The sequence below is a fragment of the Panthera leo genome, chromosome B3 (genome assembly GCF_018350215.1).
Source record: "Panthera leo isolate Ple1 chromosome B3, P.leo_Ple1_pat1.1, whole genome shotgun sequence".
NCBI classification, from domain to species: domain Eukaryota; kingdom Metazoa; phylum Chordata; class Mammalia; order Carnivora; family Felidae; genus Panthera; species Panthera leo.
This window is the reverse complement of record NC_056684.1, coordinates 101,960,027-101,984,615: the sequence shown is the minus strand read 5'-3', so window position 1 is coordinate 101,984,615 and position 24,589 is coordinate 101,960,027. Positions and strand designations below refer to the sequence as shown.

General features: G+C 40.3%; 1 protein-coding gene across 5 annotated transcripts; it reads right to left on the bottom strand.

The window, feature by feature from the left end:
- Positions 1-8,673: 8,673 nt before the first annotated feature.
- Positions 8,674-23,468, bottom strand: MAPK1IP1L (mitogen-activated protein kinase 1 interacting protein 1 like). Of its 5 annotated transcripts, none has more exons than XM_042943301.1 (5): positions 23,383-23,468; positions 21,410-21,511; positions 15,697-15,718; positions 14,299-15,003; positions 8,674-13,081 (listed from the first exon to the last, which is right to left on the bottom strand). In XM_042943301.1, the coding sequence occupies exons 3-5, from the start codon at positions 15,712-15,714 to the stop codon at positions 13,070-13,072; spliced, it is 735 nt and encodes a 244-aa protein (XP_042799235.1). In that variant the 5' UTR covers positions 15,715-15,718; positions 21,410-21,511; positions 23,383-23,468; the 3' UTR covers positions 8,674-13,069. The 5 variants fall into 5 exon arrangements, with proteins under 5 accessions (XP_042799235.1, XP_042799234.1, XP_042799236.1 ...); XM_042943300.1 differs by lacking the exon at positions 23,383-23,468 and adding an exon at positions 21,715-23,114; XM_042943302.1 differs by lacking the exon at positions 23,383-23,468 and adding an exon at positions 22,161-23,114.
- Positions 23,469-24,589: the final 1,121 nt, after the last annotated feature.

The window sequence follows — 24,589 nt, the reverse complement described above, 5'->3', positions numbered from 1 at the left end:
CCTCAACCTATTGACTGATGGACCACTTTACTCCAGGTGCATCACAGAACACATCTTAGGAGATGCTACCTTGGGAATTGCTCTGTGCAAGGCCTTAAAGAGGGCTGGGAAATGTAGATGTTTACTACAGCAGGTGTAGGCCAAGCAGTATACCTTGTGTACTTTATAAACATTCTGCTTTTCTGGGTTAGAAAGAAAATTATGACAGGAAGCAAGATAGGGAAATTGAAGTTACTCAGGGAGTGAACTGACCAAATTATTCATTCAAGGGTTTCTCTAATTTACCCTTTGGAATAAATCCAGGGACGGTACCCCATTCCCCAATCAGCACAGTGCTGACAATATTCTTTCACAAATGGCTTATAGACTACTGCATAGGCAGGTGCTTTGAAAGGTATTAAGATTATACAAAGGACACTTCCTTTTCCACAATGCTGGGAAAATATGCCTAATAGGACTTCAGGGAACCCAGATCTCTATGCATGATTATCCTGGATGGTCAAGGGATTCTAAAGACTTGAAACTGAGTTTATTGGAGAATGTATCAATGGGAAGATAGCATGTTTCATTTAGTAGACAACACAGGAAAAATAGAGCCGATCATAGGTCTTCTACCCTGTTTTGCTCCATTTCATAGCCTCTGCCCCCCAACACCAACGTGCAGGCAAGTACTCCCACTTCTGGCCCCTCCCTCTCTTCTGCACACAAAGCGGCCTTCTTCTTGACACTCTTGTATTCTCTTCCTGGCACCCTTCTCCCAATCTCTACCTGTGTAAATCCTGCTCATCCTTCAAATTGTTTCCTCTGGTGAGCTCTACTCAACTCCTACCTACTAGGTTATGCTTTTTTTCCTATCACTTATCACAAGTGTTAATTACTTAATGATTGTCTCTTCTATGAGGTTGTGAGTTGCGTGAGAGTGGAAACTGCATTGACTACTTCACTACTGAATCACCAGCGCAAGGCACAGAGTAAGTGGTTAATAAGTCCAGTTGAATGATTGAAAACAATATAGGTGCTGATATATTTTGCAATGAATTTAAGGCAGTTTTGTCTTCCCTTGCCTTAGGTCAAAGTCTTCTCAATTCCCTTTCTCCAAGGCTTAGATTCTCCTCAGATTCTTTTTAGATACTCATTCCAAGAAATGCCTCTCTTATCTATTCCCTTATCAGAGAAGAGTTTGACATTAGCATATACAGGCTAACGTCTCTCACGTAATCTAGAGCAAAGGAGCTTTGGAAAAGCAATGTTTTCTTTCTAAGTATGAGGTGTTCAGAGTTCCCAGTGAGCTTGAGACTGCAGTGAATAGCTTGTATGTTCTCCCAAAACCTGGCATGAAGGACTGGTGTGTCTGTGGAGAGCCATGAAGCAAGTTGTGTTTGCAATTATGCTGCTGGTGTTGCTGGGAAGAATGCATGGAAAGCTGTTCCAGGGTGGGCACGTTCTCTGCAATGTTGGGAACACAGCTCCTTAGCAGTAGAACAGTTATACTAGACCTGCTTCAATCAGTTCCTCCTCAGGGTACTTGCCTGCCTCTCTCCTCCGATTTCACTCTCACACCCATGCCTGGGGCTTGAAATTTCCCTTGCCCACCCCAAAGTCACCTGCTTTCAAATGGATGGACGTGATTAGGCAAATATGGCTGGAGGCAAAGTGGCTGGAGGTGAGGACAGTCTCCCTCTTGCTTTCTCTTGAGACAGGACTTTTTCTGAGGTGCAAACTTCCTTGAAGCACTAATGAAGACCTGCATCCCAAAGGGGAAGGAACATAGCTCTGCACTGGACAGAGCTGAATTTTGCCCCTTGCTCTCAGTTGTTGTAAAAACTCAATGAGATAATGTGATTAAAGCCCTTAGGAGACCAGATTGCACATTGTTAGTGCTCAAAACATGGTAGCCATTTAACTATTAGGTGTTCATTGGATATTCTCAGAGGAATCTGTGTCTCCTGCTTCAGTAACATGACACTGGATGGAAATGGCTCGTTCACTTTTCTCTTTTCTCTACTAGACTGTAACATCCTTGTAGGCCCAAACCTAAAACAATGCATTCCAGATCCCATGATTAGCTCACATTTGTTGAGTGCTTATGATGTCAAACACTAAATACTTTAATTCTCAAAACCCTAGAGTTAGGAATTACTGTTTTATAGTATTTATAGCTGAAGATATGGAGGCACCAAGTGGTTTAAGTAACTCACCCATTGTGATGTATCTAGTAAGTGGTGGAGACAGTATTTAAATACAGTACGTGGGGTTCCAGAACCTGTGCTCTTTACCACTGCATTGCACTGCCTCAATCCTCATTCTTCTTAGGTTTTCCTCATTTTTCTCCACCTACACCATGGAACGTATCATCCCTATTGTCTCCGTCTGTGCTTATGGGGCTAAAACTATTCTGTGATTCTCTTTGTGCTAATACCTCACAATGCCTCATGTAATAGCATGCTCTACAATTGCTTCTCCATTTGTCTAGTGCTGGGTTTGGCATACTAAGTTTATGTACCAATTATGCTCTTTCACAAAGCATCTCTTAGTTCCATTGTCTGACTGGATACTAGACCGAGTGGATCACGGGGCAGACCTTTTATCCTTTTGTGTTCTTAATGACAACCATCTGTTTCCTAAAGCAATTGAGATCTTCAGTTATTAGCATAAAGGAAAAACATTGACTCTGGGCACAGCCTCACACTACTGGTACATGCCTGGGGCATCAGTTACCACCAAGGTTTGCCTGTCCACCTTTCTTAGAGAGAGTCTGGGTGAAACCGGGGTTTCCTTTCAAGAACAGATGCCCACGCCCCATGTGGTTTTAAAAAAACATGCAAATCGTATATACAAGAATATTATATATCTTTGGAGTTAAATAAATAATATAGCCATCATCCCTCTCAATAGAATATTATCGGATTCCACCCAGTCCTCTGCGTACCCCTCCCCCAACCCTCCCCCAGTAATGCCAATATGCTTTTCATTATATAAAGAGTAGGAGTTGTTTGAGAGCAATACTTTCTGGATGAGTAAGTCAGATGTGATTTCCAGGTACTTTGTGTGAAAGATGCTAGCAGCACACTTGGGAGTATTCTGCGGTTTCACATTCTATTCAAACTGATGTTTCCGGAGAGCTGTTTCTGATTCTGACTTCACAACCACTGCAGCACAATAGTGTACTGAGAACAGATGTGTCAGTAAATTGTGGCCAATGTGAAAAATTAATTTTTGCCACAGTTGGGGACACGTACTTTTATGGCAACGGCCATTAGAATATTAAGCTGAGCAGTGTTGCAGATGGTGAAAAGCAGAATTCAAACAGCAGGAGGAAAGGTGGAGAATACCAGTGAGCCAGTGTCCAAGAAAAATGGTTTCTGATAGGCAAGAACTTTGCTGTGAACCTATGTGAGAAAACTTGCGAGAGAATTTGGTCATGGCCATAGGCATTCTACTCAAACAGGAATGCTAGTGGGATATCGTGTGCCTGTCCCTGAAGTGTCCACTCCTTTCAGGAGAGCCACCAGTTCCACTACTAAGAAAGGTGTCTCAGGGGTGCCTGGGTGGCTCAGTTAAGCGCTGACTCTTGATTTTGGCTCAGGTCATGATCTCACGGTTCACGGGATGGAACCCTGCGTCAGGCTCTGCGCTAACAGTGCAGAGTTTACTTGGGATTCTCTCTCTCTCCCTCTCTCTGCCCCTCCCCCACTTGCATGCGCTCTCTCTTAAAATAAACATTAAAAAAAAATGTGTCTCAAGGACCATAAAAGTGAGAACCATTACTCCAGCCAACAGATATTTGTGAAGTGGTTTAACAAGTTTTCATCATTTATTCCCTGCCACTAATGTACCCTTTGAAATAATTTCACTGTCTGTTCCATCCCACCACTAATGAATTAGAAACACTCATGTCTGCCCAGGGCTGGAGGAAATGCAATGCAATTCTACCACAGATTTGGTAATGTCCGTATGCAGCGGCTAAAAGATCCAAAAAACTGGACATAATTTTCAGTGCTATTCAGTTTGTGAGAAGATTAAGTTAAAAACAACAAAGAAACTTGGAACTTTAAGGAGAATTGCTTTCAGAACTTGGAGGGGGGTAGGGGACACATTTGAGGCCATGAGGCAGAAACCCTTGGAGAGATGCCCAGAAAAGTAGTATTCCCATCAATCCTTCTCTATCCATCTCCTCTCCCCTAAAAAAGGCATGACTTCCTATTCTAGAACTAGAATGTGTGTGCTTCTTGCCTGTAGGACTTGCTGAAGATGATATGGCTGCAATTGAGTGACTTGGATAACTTTCTTCACCTTTAAGATGAAGTATATGGGTGCCTGGGTGGTTCAGTTGGTTAAGCATCTGACTTTGGCTTAGGTCATGATCTCACAGTTCATGGGTTTGAGCCCCGCGTGGGGCTACGCTGACAGCTCAGAGCCTAGAGCCTACTTCAGATTGTCTCCCCCTGCCCCTCCCCTGCTCACACCCTCTGTCTCTCAAAAATGAATAAACATTGAAAAAAAGAAAAGATGCTGTATTAAGTGGCAGCCTAATTGATATGTGAACCATGTTCTTTAGGATGAGGTGTTTTTTGTTTAAGTAGGCTTCATGCCCAGCATGGAGCCCAACATGGGGCTTGAATTCACAGCCCTGAGATCAAGACCTGAGCTGAGATTAAGAGTCAGATGCTTAACCAACTGAGCCATCCAGGCACCCCAGGATGAATTTTTATATCTCAGGAAACATACAGAAAATCTTCACTTGCATTCTTTTTTGTTATAGTTAGGATAGCCATATAATAATCTATCCTCAAAACCAGGACACTTGAGAATACAAGGAGGGTGCTATTAATAATTACACCTGGACAACATAAACCAGAATTGTTCCAGGCAAACTGAGATGTATGAACACTTATAGTACAACCTTGGTGTTCAATAAATGTTTTATCACATTATGTAGCTTTTAGGCCCCAAGCATGCTAATCTAATTTTTTCAGTTTATTTTGAGAGAGAGAGCAAGAGAGTGGGGGAGAGGCAGAAAGGAAGAGAGAATCCCAAGAAGACATAGGGGGTGACCTCACAAACCGTGAGATCATGACCTGAGCCAAAATCAAGAGTCAGACACTTAACTAAGCCACTCAGGGGCTCTAGGACAACCTAATTTGAAAGAGGAATATTAATATAGGTATTATATACTAGAGGTGTAATCTTTTAGTTATGCTAATGCACCAAATACATCCCTTTGGCTAGAGGGAAGAGTGTTCCATTTTCCCCCTTGCGTACTTTGGATACTTTGAGCATTATGATCTGTTTTATCATAAGGTAAGCGAGTGAGCACAGGAAGCTAGTCAATTGCAGCAAATTGCACTGCTGAGCTGAGCTCAAAGCTAAAAACTCTGTTCCCTGGAGTCCCCAGCAGTTGTGCTGTTCACTGAACCATGAATGGTTGCCTTCTAGAATTTGATCAGATTTCTATTGCAGATTCACCAGAGGTGGAGACTTATTACTACTTTTCAGATAAGAAATCTGGTGAAGTTTGTAGAGTTCACATTAATCCTCTTCATCCCACTTCTACAAAAAGCGTGGGTGCTAGTTCTTCCTAATCATTAGTCATGTAGTTGGGTCTTTTTTTTGTAGAGATTTCTTTGGGCATTCAAGAAGGGATCCAGGTATTCATTAAGTTTAGTCCTTGGGATTTTTGTGTGTTGCAGTAACTAGGCAACAGTTCAGATGTTTTAACTTAGCATGTCCTGTACTAGCAAGTTTAAAAAAAGAACTGTCAAGCCATACTTGGCAGAACCTTCCTTGGACTCTCCCACCCTCTGTACAGTTCTCCTGTACATCTTGGCTGTTCCTCCACTGCTAACAGAGACCTCTTCTGTCTCGGCCACTCTGACAGCCTTGTCCAAGCCTTTCTCACCGAGGGGCAGCTAGATACCCAGTGTGCTCAATAATCGGTAGGACTGCAACTAGGGGTTTGATCACCCATTACCTTTCGTTAACAACTCTTATATTCAGATCTTAAACCTACTTTTAACTGCTACGCCTTTGAACATAATTTGCCTTTGTTTATGAAGATATAACCAAGTTCTAAGTAGTTTAAGAATTGTGCTTATCCATCAACTATAAGAATATGCATTTCAAACACAAACTCTAGCTCTTTAAAGTGAATATCCAATGAAACTGATTCAGTTGACATAGAACGTGTAAAAGGCCAGCTGCATAATGTTCAATGTTAGATGGATTGGACTTTCTAGGTATACAATTTTGGAAGCAGAACTACAGCACTAAAGCAACCAGGATAGGCACATGTAAGATGTTGTTCTTAGTAGCAGCATTCTGTAGTACAGTGGTATACAGGGAAAGCTTTGCTATCAGTCACACCTAGGATTCTAATCTCAGTTCTTTACATAGGAACTGTGTGATCTCTATAACCTCTTAGCCTTAGTTGCATCATCTATAAAATGGGGATGAGAACTGTCCTTGTCTTAGAGGTTTGCTGGGAGGCTTAACTGAGATAGTGCACATAAAATGTTTAGTAGTGTCAACGACTTGTTTTTGTCTCCTCCTGGATTGTGTATTATCTCAAACGCAGAGGTGTTAAGAATCAAATGAGCTAACGTACGTAAAATGTGCATAGAAGCTATCATTAGCTCCCAGTAAACGAAGCCATTAAGTAGGACAATATATGAAGCTCTATTTAACTCGATCTCTTTGTCTAAAAAGTTAACCAGTTGTTTTGGGAGTTTTCCCACAGCTTTGGAACCTACCAGTGGCAGCTTAAGGGAACAAGAACAAGTGGAAGAGAAAAGGCAATGGTCTAGACTGGTAAGCAAGCGACTGCATAAAAAGGGTACTGGATGCCTGAACAAAAAGTAGACAAACCCTAAGCCCTGGTGACAGAGTTGGCGCCATCCTTTATTACTATGACTTTGGGAATTTACTTAAATAACCTTTTTAAGGTTTCCTTATCTCTAAAAAAGGATTCTTTTTAATCTGTCTACCTAACTTTAAGGAATGCTGGTCTAAATGGCGGTTTAAAAAAGAGGCTTAACATAAAATAAGGACCACAGCAAAAACTGACCACAGTGCTACATTTCCTCTTAGATGATACTAACACTCGTAAGCATAGCTTAGAATTCTAGGTGGCCTGAGATTCTATTATACTTGTGAATCTAGGATTGTGATTTCAGCAAACCTCAACAAAGAAACCATCATCTACAACCATTTCTGAAATTTAAAAGCAGCAAAACATCTGTTCCCCCAAGCAACTTATCTGTAAGTGCTATGAACCAACTTGTGTCCCCCCAAATTCACATCAAAGTCCTAACCCTGGATGTGATGGTACTCGAGGATGGAGCCTTTGGGAGTAATTCATTTAGATGAGGTTACAAGGGTAGGGTGCCCATGATGGGATTAGTGTCCTTATAAGAGACAACAGAGCTTGCTTCTTCTCTCTCCACTATGAGGACACAGTGAGAAGACAGCCATCTACAAGCCACAGAGTCCTTACTGGGAACTGAGCAGGACCAGCACCTTGATGGGAGGACTTCCTGCCCTCCAGAACTTTGAGAAATAAATCTCTGTTGGCTAAGCCACCCAATCTGTGATGTTTTGTTATGGCAGCCCAAGCTAATACAGTAAGTAAAATGATAAAGTGGAAGAGTGGAATTGCTTTAGTGAAAGCACAGAGTAGGGAGGGACTAAGCTCTACCTTCTCCTCATCCCTGGCAGCGCAGGGCACCACAAAATAAGAGTGAAAATGGAACTGTTCAATGCCCACACGAGGAGAATCATGTTTACATGCCATAGGAACAAACTGAGGGATGGCCCAAATTCTCTTCTGGTATTAGAATTGTGTATTGCATTGTCTTACTGAAAATAAGTAAGCGAATAGGATTCTATTTTGCTTTAGAAATCTGCTGCAAAAGGATTGGTGCTAAGTTTTAATATGGTGGTAGAAAGAGAACCTGCTTGGGTCAGGTCCCCAGGGAAGAAGGTGTTGGCTGAAACACTGTCATCTCATGATGGGAAGGAACCCTAGCCCACCTTTAGGAGATAGGAAGTAAGACATCAAATGCAACTTAAAAAAAAATTTACAGTTGCACGGTGTCCAATTATAAGGCAAAAAGCAGAAGGCTCTTTCAAAAGCATAATATAGTACAAGTGACTCGTTTATAGCCCCAACCACACTGGGGTTCAAGGCAGGCTAACAAACCCCCCTGTGGAAAGGGAATGGTGAACTGTACCAAGTTTATTAATGTGGCCCTCACCACAGGCACAGTAGTTATGACAAGAATAGAACAATCTTTCATAAAAGTGGGGGTGGTGGCAGCTGGGGCAGAGAAACTCTGATTATACAGATAACCTGGTTACAAAGAATGACATAGCCTTGAAGGGAGAAGAAACCCACACAATGGACACCATGTTGCTGAAAGTGGGTTTGCGGAGGGTTGTTCCCAGGCAGTCTGTTTAAATGCCTTCGTGAATGCAGGTCACACACAGAGGAGCGTCTCAGGCCCGCTCTTTCTTTCTTTCTTTCTTTCTTTCTTTCTTTCTTTCTTTCTTTCTTTCTTTCTTTCTTTCTTTCTTCCTGACAACAATTTTGCAGTTAATTAGACTAAGGACTTCTCAGGGAAGCCCAGAACTGGGCTGCAGAATAAGATACATGGAAAAACTATGAAACCATGAAAATACATTTTTTAAAAAAGTTTTCTGGTATAATACACAAAAGCAAACAAGTTTATCTTAAAAAATATCAAGTATCACATCCATAGACTATTCCTAATTATAATTACTTCTTAAAGCAACATATGTCTTTGTTTACAAATACAGCAGCAGGTGATAAACCTAACGTTTCAAACAGATTGCTTACAGTTCATAATACAAACAAATGTCTAGGTCTCAAATCACATTGTAGGCAGTTTAACTTAAAATGCATAGACAATTACATACATTAAATTTGTCATTATTAAGTCAACTTAAAAAAAATCACAATATTAAGAAAAAATACAAAAAAAAAAACCTTTTTATAGAGCACGCATAAGAAGTCAAGTTTACTTAATGGCAACAAATCAGTATCTGCTAACCAGGGACAGGCAGTTTAAGTGCCTTCATCAAGGGAGGAATTGAAGAGGAAAAACGTCCCATTACTTTGCACACATGAATAGCTGCACTGACAAACACTACGATCTTGAAAAACATTAATTTCTTACTTAAAAAAAAAAAGGTATACCATACTTTGCTCTTTAAAATGTCCAAAGGCTGTTCTATAATTTCCACCAGTGGCAAATTAAAATGTTTATCTAGGTAAACCAAAAATGGGTGCACTACTGAATTTTCCAATGCCACCCCTAGACTGTAAGCCTCTGCAGGACAGGCATTCTCTTTCATCTCTGTATCTCTGGAATCTGGCAAAGCACCGGGATCACACACTGAAGTGTCTCTTAAATGAATGCAGTTCTCAGTGTTTTCTATAGCCAGAAGCTTGCATGGCATTTCTTTAACACTGATTATTTTGACAATTTTTTTTTTACTTGGCAGAATTCTGAAAATAAAAAGTGTCTGTCTTCAATACTAAATATTGCTTAAGATTAAATTATAGTCTTCCCTGAAAGTCACCCTTTACTTTCTATGCATAGTACATGTATCAGTGTGATTCATCTGATTCTAACCTTGTTTTTCAAAAACCAACACCTGCAGGTCTGTGCTTAGCTTTAATTTCCAGGGTTTATAACCCTGGCATTTTATAAATCTAGCACTAGATTATTCAGGGTGAGGAAGGAAGACATTGGCACTCATCACTTAGAAGTATAGGCAACTAACTGATATGCAAACCAGGCACAGTATTGTAATTGAGACTTGAGTAGGGCTTCGTTCATCTATACCAATAGTTTCAAAAGCTGTACGTTTGAGTACGGTATGTAGCGAATTATTTGTGAGGTAAAATTTTATGGGCAAAACTGACTTCTATGCCAATATTCTGTTGTAGTGGGTGTGCCAGACCAAGGCCAAAAAGTCACCCCTTTCTTCTCTCCCCTTTTACTATTCTCTACTGAAAACAATAAACACTAAAAACAAGGCAGAAAGGAGGAGGCCCTGGGGTAACTAAAACAAATGTATTGTCTACTCCTGAATAATCGATGCATTACTTTATACAAAACAGGGCTGTGGAGTCAGACTTGTAAACAGCCATCTTCAAAAGCATGAAAAGGTGCCAGGCTAAGTCCAGTATGGACAAGCCAAGGTAGTTCACACACTCATTTAAGGAGCCTTGATTCTTGAGAAACTGCACGTGTGATAAGGACCTGAGGTCTTTATTTTCATTTTTTGTTGTCATTTTTAGGTTCGACATTTCAAAATCTAAGATTCCAACTCCAGAAGCACCATTCCTCAACACATCTCAATGATCTCCATCAAATTTGTCTTAAAGTTCTTGCTCTGAGACAGTCCAAGTGCCAGCATATCCCACACCATGTATTCCCTTCAAAGACCAGGCAAACTTTTCTAAGAAACGGTCTCCTCCCTAAACGGATGCCAGCCTAGGACTTGTTTCGAAAGCAACATTATTCCCCTGTAAAGAAAAAAAACCTTCCTCGCAACCTTTCCCCCATTCCTCCACTGAAATAACTTCTGCTTTTAACTTTACCCTGAACCTAAAAATACGTTTTTGTCCCAGAGTGCCCACAAGAATGAAGACTCTCCCAAGTTGAGAAATAATGCTCTAAAAGGCTAAAAGGAGTATAAAAGTAAATTCTAGTCCCTTTGATTCCCATTCTTATGTTAAAAAAAATTTCCCAACTACTAGTTGGAAAGTCCTCAAAAAGCAAAGAAAAGGTGTTGTGTCATGGCCACACTGGGCAGTATGGGTCACTAGCCAAATGTATATACTTATTGGGGGTACTAATTCCAAATCTCAGGCTCCTGGTCCTTCCCAATCCTTTAGCAGATTTTCTCCTCTAATAAACAGACTCTGCAATGACAGATTCCCAAACATGCTGCCACTTGTTTCAGTCAAACATCATCCTCTAGTGTTAAATATTGTATCTAAAGCCAGAGCTGTCAACTTACCCCAATGTAGCACAACCAAAATAACCACAAGGAGATTTTTGCTATCTCACTTTTCCCGTCTTATTCCTACAGTTAGTTGACAGGATATTGCCCGATCCCTAAGCTAAAATACCTCCTAAGGCTCCTGCCTTGTAAATGGGAGGCTACTTTGACAAAAGATTCCAACAGTGTTGTAGATAGTTGCAGATTGCCTTGCAAGGGGAAGAAAAAAAAGACCGCTTGTCCCACTATGTAAAGAGCTGTCTAACGACATTCCCCAGTCTGAAAATATCTAAACAATTCAGTTTCAATTCTGAAAGCTTGACTCTATCATCTACTTAAAAAGGAGCTTAAACACTGAATGTTCTTCTCAAAGATGACCATCTTGCTTTCTTAAAAGGAGGTAGCTATCAAACCATTAAATTGGCAGCATTTGGCATTCTTGACATTTCAACTATAAGAGAAACAAACTACTAAATATCTCATTTCTAAGCAAAAACAAGAGCTCTAACATAAATCTCTCCTATACTAGTCAAGAAATTCACAACATATTTTAGTAACCTGACGGATACATTCAAAGTTTCAAAATGTTATCTGACAAATAACATAGTCAGTTCTAAGAATCTAAGAATCTGATTTAAAGATAAGGTGCCAAAAAACTACTTAGGCTATTTTGGTGGTTACACTTATTTAAGCAACAGTCACACTGCTTTCAACTCAACTGCAGAGATCTATACTTATTATTATTTTCAGTGTTAGAGCTAGAGGACAGTTGTGAAGGATGGCACTCAATTCTACCTGTTTACCTGTCAACAAATACAGAACTGACCAATTAGCCTTAAGCACTTTACAGACAGATGCAAGAAACTATGCAAGAGACCATGACCCGGCTTAACCAGACTCCGAAAGACACAGACACATTTTGATCACGCTTGTACAAAGAGAACAGTCATGTCTAAATGACTGAAGTTCTTGAAATGTAACTGCTTTACGTGTTTACACTAGACCCCTAGAGTGTGCCAGTTTTCCAAATCAGAGAGAAACTAAGGGATGTGCTCCTTCAAGAACTGAGGGAGAGCCATCTTCCTGGAAGGGTCTGGGTAGAAGAGCGTTTTGTGGGAATGCAAGTTACTTGTCACTATGAAGCAATTTCCAGGGCTTCCTCTGGCTTGAGGTTCAAGACAGAGAGAATTATTTCCTTCTTTGAGTTCTTTCCAAAGCAATATTGACATCTCAAAATCTATTCCAAAGTAATACAGAGATCGCTAATTCTCTAATAACAATTTACACACATGTTGGCCTGCATTAAAAAGAAAAAAGTTTTCATACATGGCAGATTTTAGACATGTGTGACCCATCTGGCTAACAATGAAGCAAATCAGGTGGAACTCAAAATGAAAGACAAGTTTTTACTAAAAGATCAAGGATAAAAACGAACACTGCCTGGCTAATGAACTCAACATCAGACAATAATTACCAATAGCTTTAAAACGTATATCCAAACTACAACCTCAAGAGGACCAGATTTGGTCATCCTGTAGACAGGGCAGCTCAAGATGTTGAGAGGCATCATTTGTTTAAATTATGACAATGTGATTGTTTTCAAAGTGTGTTTATTTAGGGGAAAAAGTGATTATAGAAAAATATTTGAAATAATTTGCCAATGAGGTTGCAGATTCTAACAATAATCCACATCATCTTAGAGTTTCAAGTGTGTGGTTTCATAATTTAAACAAATCAAAAACTTGTTTTAGACAAATTGTATCAAAGAGCTATTCAATATACTTCATCACTTTAGCGTTCCATAAAAACCAAATAAAAATCACATTTGAATGATTTACTTTTACATTTTTATCTGATTGTATCCATCAGATGTACTATACATCCAAGTACAAGAGGCAGATATCTTCTCTGAGAGGTGCAAGAGTTGTTCTTTCATGAATGCCCTCTAAGAACAGTGAAACCACCAATTTTTATGTATGCATTCATGTGCATACATATGTACTTCAAAAAGCAAAGCGTCCTCTCTTCATCCATTAACTTAATGGTAAGACTGCAATAGAAAAAAGAAAAAGTAAACCGCTAGATTTTGTAAGTGGAATTTAACAACTCCTTGCTGTGGCTTAAAATAAATGTATTCCTTAATAAATCCAAACAGCAAGTCATCTCATTTATTTTGGCTACAATTTGCAAAAAAAATTTTAAAGAAAATACATATAGCAAGAATTTATACTAATGAAAGTGAGTTTGGGGAGCATTTTATTAAGATTCTTTTTCTGGGGCACCTGGGTGGCTCGATTGGTTAAGTGTCTGACTTCAGCTCAGGTCATGATCTCATGGTTTGGGAGTTCAAGCCCTGTGTTAGGCTCTGGGCTGACAGCTCAGAGCCTGGAGCCTCCTTCAGATTCTGTGTCTCCCTCTTACTCTGCCCCTCCCCCACTCATGTGTGTGAGTGTGTCTCATAAATAAACTTTAAAAAATTAGAAAAAAGATTCTTTTTCCTTTACAGTTGAGGTGGATATTTGATTAATCTAGTTGGAGATCTGATTATTTTGTTAAGAGTAAGTTGACTTTTTTCCCCTAATGAGAATCAGGACTCTGAAGATTCACTTGGCTTCCTTCTGGGAGGAAGTGGGCTGCTTTTCTATTTGGTCATATGCCCAAGTCAGGTTCTCCAACTAAGATGTCAACCCTACTACTCTGGCTTGGCTGACAGTAAAGCATGAAGCATTACCGGTAACTGACAATGCAGAATAGTGATATAATATCGATCTCAATGCTGCCGAGGACCTAACAAAACTCTGGCTGAGAAACACTATGGAGAGTTACAGGAAGAACAGGCAATGTTATATATTCACTGCCTTAGATTCTCTAAAAATCGCTCTCTGTATCAAGTCAGACCAAGATTGTTTTTACTGAACTGTACTTTGTGGTGATGCTATAAAACATGATTGAGAAATGTTTAAAAAAAAAAGTCCAATGAAATGCACCTGAGTTTACCTCAAGGATGTTAAGGACACTGCTTACTACATTACAAAGTCTTTGGGGATCTTTGGGAAATTGTCCTAATTTCAGTACCAAGAATACGTAGGTTTTATTCTTTTAAATGCTTTATCTCAAGCTTGAAATGTACTCTTATCTCATATACACACACCCCTTCTCTTAAAAAGTTCTATAAGCTTTCTAATCTATTCAAACTGGAGGCAAGTAATCTTTCAGTTGTGTTTATGTGACTATTAGTGCATTTTAAGTAATAAATTTAACACTCACATGGGGGCCACCAGGCATCGGTGGAGCACCAGAAGGTCCTGAAGGCACTTGAAAAGGATTGTTGGGAGTGGGATAGAGTCCTGGTGTGGGATATGATCCTGCAGGGGCAGGATATGGTGCTGGTGGTCCCCAGGCTCCTGGTGGAACAGTGCCCCACGGAACAGGTGGTGCTGCCCCTGGTGCTTGGGGAGGAGGTGCGGGATATGGCCCTGGAGATGGATATGGCATATTAGGGGTAGGATACTGCCCACCCATTCCTGGTGCCCAAGGTCCAGAAGACATGGATCCCCATGGACCTAAAGGACCAGCAGCAGCTGGATCTGTGGGTGCACCATATGGTCTTGGAAGCTCCGGAAAGGGCATATTTGGTGTAGGATATGGCCCCGTGGGGCCAGGGCCTGGCACAGTTGGGGCTGGATAAGGACCACCAGGTGGGGGACATGATGGTCCAGAAGGAGGAAAGGGTGCTGGGGGTCCTGGAGGTGGTCCGGTGGGAGGCACAGAGGGATACATTCCTGTTGGTGCTGGTCCAAAAGGCACAGTGGAGGGTGTTGCACTTGGTGGGAGTCCAGATGGCACAGAAGGTGGAGCACTTGGGTTATTCCAAGGGTTGGAACTTGGCCAGCCTTGAGGAGGTTGGCCAGGTTTTGTATTGCTCACAGCAGAGGTTTTGGCAGGGGAGTGTTCAGGTAGCGCATCTGCCAACTGGAATACAAAACAGGCATGTCTTATCAATCTTCAGGGATGAGCCATGTCAAATATGATTACATACCCATAAAGGACAGTAAGCTACAGAATCAGGGATTATAAACCTGTAGAACATCTTCAAAAGGCAGGCTGCTCAGTTTAAAAACAATTCATTTAATATAAAAACCAACTTCACAATGCAAATTCCTTAGAGAAGATCAAATTTTCTAAATATGATAAATCAAAATACCGTGGGTTTGAATCCTGGCTTTACAGCAAACAAGTTACATACCCTCTCTGAGCTTTAGTTTCCTCATTAAAAACAAACAAACAAACAAAAAACTTTAGCATTAACTTGAGGTTTAAATAAGATAATTCATGTAATATCCTTAACATAGTGTCTGGTGTATATAATATCCAATAAATGCTATTATTAACATTGCCAAGTTACTAGAGAACACAAGTAACAACACTTCTTAAATTTTTTAATTTAAGGATTCATAAAGAAACACATACAACAACAAATTTTCAAACATATTATATCTAACTCAATAAAGGCAAATCATCTATTAAAATCACATGTGCCTCCTGCCCCCAGCAAGAATCACACAAAGCATCTCTTTCAAATTAAAAGACTTGAGGCCCATAGTTAGAACTATGTCATTTTTTCAAGAGTCAAAAACCTTATGAAGGATAAATGTATCAACTTACCGAAAATTCATCAGACATTTTCCTAAAGAAAAGAAAGAAAGAAAAAAAAGAATACTTCAAAACCAGTGCTTACCACTTCTTGTATATCCTGTGAGGAACTTTTGTCTGCATATACCACTTTTACTCAATCATGTATATAATGTCTTTTTTCTTTTTTTTTTAATAGGGAAAACTTCCATAGCACTTCATGTGGTTTTACAGATGTCATCCCTGTTTACTGGCTGCATGTCATATAAAAGTGATCCCCAATATAAAAAAGTGATCTGCACTCTCATTTTGGTGGTGGTTTAGGTCATTTGCATTTTGAGCGGTTTAAAACGATGATACAGTGAACACTTCTGAACACATATCCTTGTGAATCTGTCACCAGGAAAAAGTACTAGAAGTGAAATTTATAGTCAGCAGGTAAGGCTATCTAAAATCCATCTTTTATAAAGGTCATGACACTTTATAGTCCTTTGCAAATTTACACTATCTTTTTAAACTTCTCTTCACCATTGGATATTTAAAAAAAAATTTTTTTAACATTTATTTATTATTGAGAGACAGAGCATGAGCATGGGAGGGGCAGAGAGAGGGAGAGACACAGAATCCGAAGTAAGCTCCAGGCTCTGAGCTCTCAGCACAGAGCCCGACACAAGGCTCGAACTCACAAACTGCAAGATCATGACTTGAGTCGAAGTTGGACGCGCAACCAACTGAGCCACTGAGGCACCCTGGATAATTTTTAAATTGTAAACAGTTTTTAATTATGGCAGGTTAATAACTGCCACCTTGTTGTTTCAACTTACATCTTTAAAATTAAGTGGAAAGTAGAGCTTCTTTTAAATTTCATGCCCAAATCAGAATAAATTTATTTTGTGAATTTGCTCATGTCCTTGGGCCACTTTTGTCAATTTCTAAAAGGGAAGTACAATTAATACCCAATAAAATGCATGGGATGTGAGGTATTCAGGTCAACAAGCTGACAACTATACATGCCCCATTAACCAAGAAAGATACAGACATTTTCCTTCACTACAGATTTACTCATGCTAACTTTCCAATCAACTCCTCCTTCCACTCAGCAATCATTTTCTTAGTTTTTGCCTATTCTTTAACTTCACAATGAACAGAGTAAGATAGTATGTACTCTTTTTGCCTTTGATAATTTTACAACTTAGTAGTAAATCTTTTTTTTAACGCTTTGTTAAACTGTAAGGAAATTAGCTCTGAAACGTGAGACAAAAAATTCACCTATGCTTCCTAACAGTAGTAATATGGTTTCATTTAAAATCTTTTTTTCTGAGCCTAAATGTCCATCAATGGATGAATGGATAAGGAAATCGTGGTTTATATACACAGTGGAATACTACATGGCAATGAGAAAGAATGAAATATGGCCTTTTGTAGCAATGTAGATGGAGTTAAGTGAAATAAGTCATACAGAGAAAGACAGATACCATATGTTTTCACTCGTATGTGGATCCTGAGAAACGTAAGAGAAGACCATGGAGGGGGGAAGAAAAAAAAAGAGGTTAGAGAGGGAGGGAGCCAAAACATAAGAGACTCTTAAAAACTGAGAACAAACTGAGGGTTGATGGGCGGTGGGAGGGAGGGGAGGGTGGATGATGGGTATTGAGGAGGGTACCTGTTGGAATGAGCACTGGGTGTTGTATGGAAACCAATTTGACAATAAATTTCATATTTAAAAAATCTTTTTTTCTTTCAAGCAATAATTGCTGTATAATCTATCTTTTCTCAATGGATATGACAGCTACCCTCAATACATTCTACTGCCACTATGAGCAACAAATACTTCCTAACAACAAATACCTACACAATGTTTACCATGAATAGGCACTCTGCTAAAAGTGTTTTACATAGGTGATCTCATTGAATAGATGCAAAATTCTTTTGCCCAGTTTACAGCTTCAGAAAAGGAAGCTCATCAAGTTAACTTGCTTAAAGGTACAGAGCTAGTGACAGGTAGAAAGGGGTTCAAACTCCAGTACAGTCTGATTCCAGAGCCAAGGCTTTTAACCACTAGGCTATAGAGCCTCCATTATTTCCCACAGATAATGTGAAATCTGATATTTTCTACTGATCTGCACCATAATATTCCATCTTAATTTCAGTACCTTTATATTTTTAACAAATTTTTAATGTAAGTTGACCTATTGTTACTGTTCACTCCCCCCCCCCAGATTTTCCTGAATATTGTTTATTTTTTCCAGATTTAGAAAAATAAATAAGAAGAATTCGCTGCTGTTTTGGTTGGAATTGCATTAAATTTACAGATTAATATAGGGAACATGCAATATATTCAAAACATCAAAACTTTTCTTTCAAGAACAAGGTATGTCTTCCTAGTTCCCATCATTGTCATTTGTCAATAGTTTTTTAAGCTTGTTTTTTTTTTTGCTTTTTTATTAATGTAGGGCTCAAACTCACACTTCCAGTATCAACAGTTGCATGCTTTACTGAGGCAGCCAGGCGCCCCTATTTAAGACTTTTTAAATTTTAGTGTATTAATTTTGTAAGTGGTGATATTACTAAATTATTTTATTCCTGAAACTCAGCTGATTCTCTGGGATTTCAGGTAAAGAATTATGCCATTTGCAAAAGAATAATTTTACACTGTCTTTCCAAACTAACTTCTTTTCTCCTTTGTGTTAGCTAAACTTCACAATGAAATGTTAAATAGTGATAGTGAGCACAGTGATCTTCTTGTTCCCAACTCTTCTCAAAACGCCTCTAATGTTTAAGTAAAATTCCCAATTTTAGTTTGAGATTTGAAAAAATTAAAGAAGTCTATGCCTATGTTGCTAGATTTATTTATTTCCATTTTGCTAGAGAAAAAAACATTTAGGGAAGACACTGAATTTCCTCAGATCTTTTTGACATCTAATGAGTTGATCTCAGTTTTTCTCCTTTAAGCCATCAACTTAGTTAATTACATATAAAAATTGCTTAATATTGAGCCATCCTTGCATTCTGAGAGTTTTGCTTTTTAGAATTGTTAGTTGTAAGGAATGATAAAAAGAATATGAAGCCTAAGTCAGAACTGCTATAACCTTGCTATTTATCCAGAATGTCAAAAAACACATCTTAAACGTAGAGCAAATACAATTATCCATTCACTCCCATGTTAAGGTTTGTTTTATACTAAAATAGCACATCACACAATAGTAAATTCTTAGGACTAACACCTGAAGAAACTTTTCACTGCATGAAAAGTTTAGTCTATATAAGACTAACACACTTTTTAAATAGGATGAGCCTTTCTGAAACAAAATGGTTCTGTATCAAAGTTCACATTAATTCTGGAGAGGGGAACAAAGCAATCCACTCATTTTCATGTGGTCTTGCAATATGGGTCTTCAGAATTACTCCTTTCCCAGCAACTCTGGCTTTCCAAATTTGAAGTTAAAAATTAAACCCTGGAAGATAAAGGAGGTACTGGAATCTTTTTTTTTTTTTTTAATTATTAAGCTTTAAAAACTATTTTTTTAATGTTTATTTATTTTGAGAGAGAGTTAAGTGCACACAAGCAGGGAAAGGGCAGAAAAAGAGGGAGAGGGAAAATCCCAAACAGGCTCTGCCCTGCCAGCGCAGAGCTGACGTGGGGCTCGAACCCATGAACCGTGAGATCATGACCTGAACCGAAATTAAGAGTTGGAAGCTTAACCAACTGAGCTACTCAGGTGCTCCAAGAATCTTTATATATGTATGTATATTTTTAGAGAATACATATAAGAATCTTATATTCTTATATGTAAGAGAGAGAGGATCCATGTGGAGCCCAACATGGGCTCGATCCCAAGACCCTGGGATCAGGATCAGAACAAAAATCCAGAGTCAGAGAGGCTCAACCGAGCCACCCAGGCATCCTGTAGGTTCTCAAATCTTATGATTAAAGTAATGAAGCCCAATGAGGGACTCAAACCCATGACCTGTGAGTTCATGACCTGAGCCAAAACCAAGAGTCAGAATCAACTGACTAAGCTACTCAGGCTCCCCTGCAGTGTTCATATTAATGGAAAACATCTTAATTTACTCTTTGGAGAATACGTTCATTGTAAAAAGGTAAGAAATAGAGTTGGACATTAGTGTTTGAATGTGAGAAGAGTTACATCATTTTTAAAAATCTAGATTTTCTAAAAATCTATTCCCAAATACCTGGATTATGCTAATTATTAAGATGAGGCCAATGTAACCTTGAAGTGGCCTTCCTACTCCTCCCCAAAAGTTTATAATCAAGAAAGATTTCCATTCTTTCTCTTTTGGGAATACTCTAAAGCTATTACTTCTAAAACTTTCCATTACTACTTTATGGCAGGATCTATGCATCACCTGAAAAATACTAATTTTATTTTCGAAGCAGCAAGAATAGTAATTTTATTTTACTTCGAGGTTTATTTATTTTGAGATTGAGAGAGAGAGAATGAGCAGGGGAGGGGTAGAGAGAGAGAGAATGCCAAGCAGGTTCCACACTGAAAGCGAGGGACTCGAACTCACGAAACGTGAGATCATGACCTGAGCTAAGTTCAAGAGTCGGATGCTTAAGTGACTTAGCCACATAGGGGCCCCAAGATTTATAATTTTATTAAACAAATTTTAAAAAAATGTTTATTTATTTTTGAGAGGGTGGGGAGAAGCCAAGAGAGAGAGAGAGACACAGACTATGAGGCAGGCTCCAGGCTCTGAGCTGTCAGCACAGAGCCAGACACAGGGCTTGAACTCACGAACCGTGAGATCATGACCTGAGCCGAAGTCACATGCTTAACTGACTGAGCCACCTTGGCATCCTGAGATTAGTAATTTTAAAACAGTACAAAATTTCTTTTGACATATACTAGAAGAGTAAAATATTTCTGTAACTCATGGCTTTTAGAGTAAAATGGCAGTCCAATCACAAGGTTTTAAAAAGTTGAACTCCATAAATTACTTACTAGTGACTACTCAACAAGGAATATTTCAAAGGGCCATCAAACTGTGATGTAGTGATAAAGAGTATAGGAGTAGACAGTTATGAAACCTAGACGTCAATCCTTTTGAATAAGTCTTTTGACTAAGGCAAACTTTAACCAGAGACCATTTATCATCCACAAAACAGTTGTTAAATCCTGACTACTTCACAGATAATTAAAAGTAACATATTTAGGGGTGCCGGGGTGGCTCAGTCAGTTAAGCTGACGACTCTGGTCATGATTTCACAAACACCTCACGGGTCTGAGCCCCACATCAGGCTCTGTGCTGAGGGAGCATGCTTGGAATTCTCTCTGAACCTCCCCCACTCACATTCTCTTTCTCTCAAAATAAATGAATAAACTTAAAAAAAAAGTAGCATATTTAATAATCTATGAAGTACTACAGACATGTAAAATGAAAATGAGAAGAAACTAAGAAAAATCAGGACTTTTGCACTGATTTGTTTCGTATGGGGGGAGATGATAGTAATATACCGAAAATACAAATTTTGAGTTAAAATACATCATTGTTTTTAGTATTGGTCTTTTTATCAGATACATTCTATTTTACATTTGGCAACTCAAGGAACTGGGTCCTTATGTCAGCCATATTTTCTACATTTCCTTGGATACTTCTGTCTGGAACATACATACCAAGCACTTTGTTGGGCTTTGGGGAAGTGAATAGTACTGTGTGGAATAAATGCTTAAGGAATTCACAGTGTGGTGGAGAACTACCCTTTAAACAGTAACTACCTTACCTCAGGTAAGCACAGGGCACCGAGAGAACCTCAAAGAGCTCCTAAAGGAATCAAGGAAGGGAGTCTCAGGGGAAGAATCCTGAGAGGCAGTTCCTTTGCAGCCTGGAAGAACAATGAAGAAAGAGCTGGGTGTAGGGAATGGTGGGAGACAGGCCCTAGGAGAAGAGCCAACTGCAGAAAAGCTGAAGAGTACACCCTGGGAAGTGTAAGCAGTTCAGACTGGTTGGAATACAGAAAGGGGAGGAACAGAAGTCTTAGAGGGCCTTTAGTCTGAGGTCTGAATGTCTCAGTCACATTCAGCTCACCTGAGTGACCCTCCGTTTCTTCAACTATAAAGAACAGGCCAGTGATGTGAAAAACTAAACGGGACTCATAAATCAAGTGCCTATAATAACAGCGCTCGAAAAATAGTGGGTGGCCACCTCCTCTTCCTGCGTACATAGGCATATAGCTAGCACAGGTTAAAAGAGTTACAAATGCCTACTTATAACTGCAGCTCTTCACTGGCTGGCTCTACACAGCTTGACCTCTCCAAACGTCAGAGGTAAAAGCAGGAATAATATCAACCTCACAGACCTGCCCTGGGACTTACATAATAAATCTCCTGGTCACTTTCTGGCACACAAGGAAAACTCAACAAACGTTAGCTTTTACGCTCGCTACTCTAGGTCCACAAACCTTTATCTGCGCTTCTCAAGTCAGAAACTTACGAAAATAAAAGAAACATTCCCAAGTTTGGCATAAAACTTACTTGGTGGCAAAACCGGACTTGATATTTATAGTTTCCATAAAGTGTAACACACCTATAGCTACACAAATATTAATTTGGATTAGGGATGCTGCCCCGACTTTGCGGGGGTGAGATCTCTTGTCTATGCACCTTATTCTCTAAGATCTGAAGAGAAAATCCAAAGATTTCTCAATTCCAAAACACACTGGCCCCAAGGATTGTAGTTAAGGAATGGGTCTCCGTTCCTCCTGGAGAGAGGAAAAGAACGTTCTAACATACACAACCCAACTCAAGTTTTGAAGACAAACTAGTTTTGAATGGGAGGTTCAGAGACACCAGTACCAAGGAAAATTTCTGTTCTTCCAGCCCAATGAATACAGCCGAACAAAGAACTTCCCAAAGACTTCTGAAGGCTACCTTGGCCTGTAGTGAAGGTTCGTGTTCAAGACAGGCCTTTACAATCATCAGGTGTAAGGGTGCTATTTCTTTAACAGTAATGCCACGAAAAGTTTTTTTCGGGCAGGTTAGTATGGTGTGAAGCGTCAACGTTAAAAATTTTATCCAGTAAAAGCACTGCTCTTGATTTTCAAAGAGGAAATGGTTTTAGCTATATACAAGCTTCCAAGCGTAACATAAGCTCCTAAATCCTAAAAAACAGTATCACAGAACTCAGCACTTCTCACGGCTTCTGTCCTGTGTGTTCATCGAAATGTATTTGCCATCAAGTCCTTTGGTAATGACCAGAACGTTGTCACATTGCGGATAATCTTAAACAAGTGCCAGATTCCTCCAAGACTCTATTCAGGCCTATCTCTCCCGTTTTATTTGACACTAATGAATCGGGGTGGGGGGTCGGGCCCAAGAGGTGAGAGCCCGGAGCCCTTTAGGACCAAACGAACAAAGGAAGTCCGGGATCAACCGGAGCGAACCGGCCTCCGAGCGGGTCGCGCCGCCAGGGAAGGGGTGGGGGAGGGGCCGGGCCCGCTCGCCGCCCCGCCCCCAAACCGATCCTGACGTCAAGAGCGGAGAAACCCGTCGGGCGCGACGTGACCTGCCTCCGACGCCTTCTCCCTGGGGGGTTTTGGGGGGCAATCGGCAGCCCGTAGGAAGATGGCGCGGGCAGACGCTGACTCCCAGCCCCCGAAGAGGCGACTCGAGGTACCTCTGTTACCACGCCCGCCTCTCGCTTGAGCGAGCTCCCTTGCTCCCCTCAATGATCCCCCTAGCGCCGAAGCAGCCTCACCCAGCAAGATCCGACACCGCAGTAAAGTCTACAAGCGGCGATGGGTCCGAGCGAACCGGGTGCGAAAGAACCGAGCGCGAACTGACTGACGGCAGTGGCGGCAGCGGCAGCAGCAGCGGCAGCACTAACAGCGCGCAGCTCCTCCTGGCGCCGGAACAGGAAGCGGCGAGCGCACCGCCCCCGCTCGCGCTCTACCCTCCTACCGGGGCTGGGCCGGGCCGGGCCGGGCCTCGCGCGCCTCCCGCAGGCTCCCTGCGGCACTGCAGCCTGCCCGCGGGGCGGTGTAGCTTTCTTTTGGTGGGCGGGAGGAAATCTCCCTGGTTTTCCGGAATTCTGAGCACTCGGTGGAAATTTCTGTAGCCAGTGACGTTTTGAGTAGCGTGGCGGAAATTGCTAACTTGTTTCCTGGAGTGGCTTGAGGACAGATTCAGGGTTTCCTATGCTTAGATTTATACAGTCGGGCCTCGAAGCTGGCTGGGTGTGGATGCGGCCCAATTAGGGGATACCAGCCCAGGGGCCAAGATTGGGGAGAGCTAAAGGAACAAAACAGGAAAGAGAAGACGTTTACAAATGGCTTGACAATTGATATTAACTAAAAGAGCAGCTGTCTTTGCAGCTTCTTCCTGATCAATGCCTCTCCTCGCCACATGTTCATCTCTGAATAAACCTTTTACCTATTTACTGTCAGGTCTGAAGGATGATTGACACATTTCCCCAGCCATCAAGGAAACTGCTAGCGAGTAATGAAGATGCCATAATTATATAGTATGCAGTATATATAATATGTATATATAATACATATATCAAAGCATATTGGAAGTGTGCAATATCTTTACAACATTTTGCTTTGTGTAACCCCATAGTGGGTCACTGGGGAGGGGCACTTTACTAGAAACTACCTAAACTAAGGTTTTCTGAGTATGCTCCACCAGTACACACACTTCTCATACTGAAAAACGAGTAATAGAGAAAATGCAAATACCGAAGCCTAGGGAAGACTTTTTTTAAACAGGGAAAATGGTCTATGTAAAATGGTATTAGCGTGAACCACTTGCCCTGCCCTCAGGAGTCAGTAAATTAAGTGCCTTATGGAGCTATAAGGAAGTCTGAGTCAGTAGGAAGTCAGTAAAACTACTTTAAAATTTTAACTTTTTTTCATTAGAATTTTTTGAAAAACTGATTTAAAAATGTTGCATTGAAATACTGC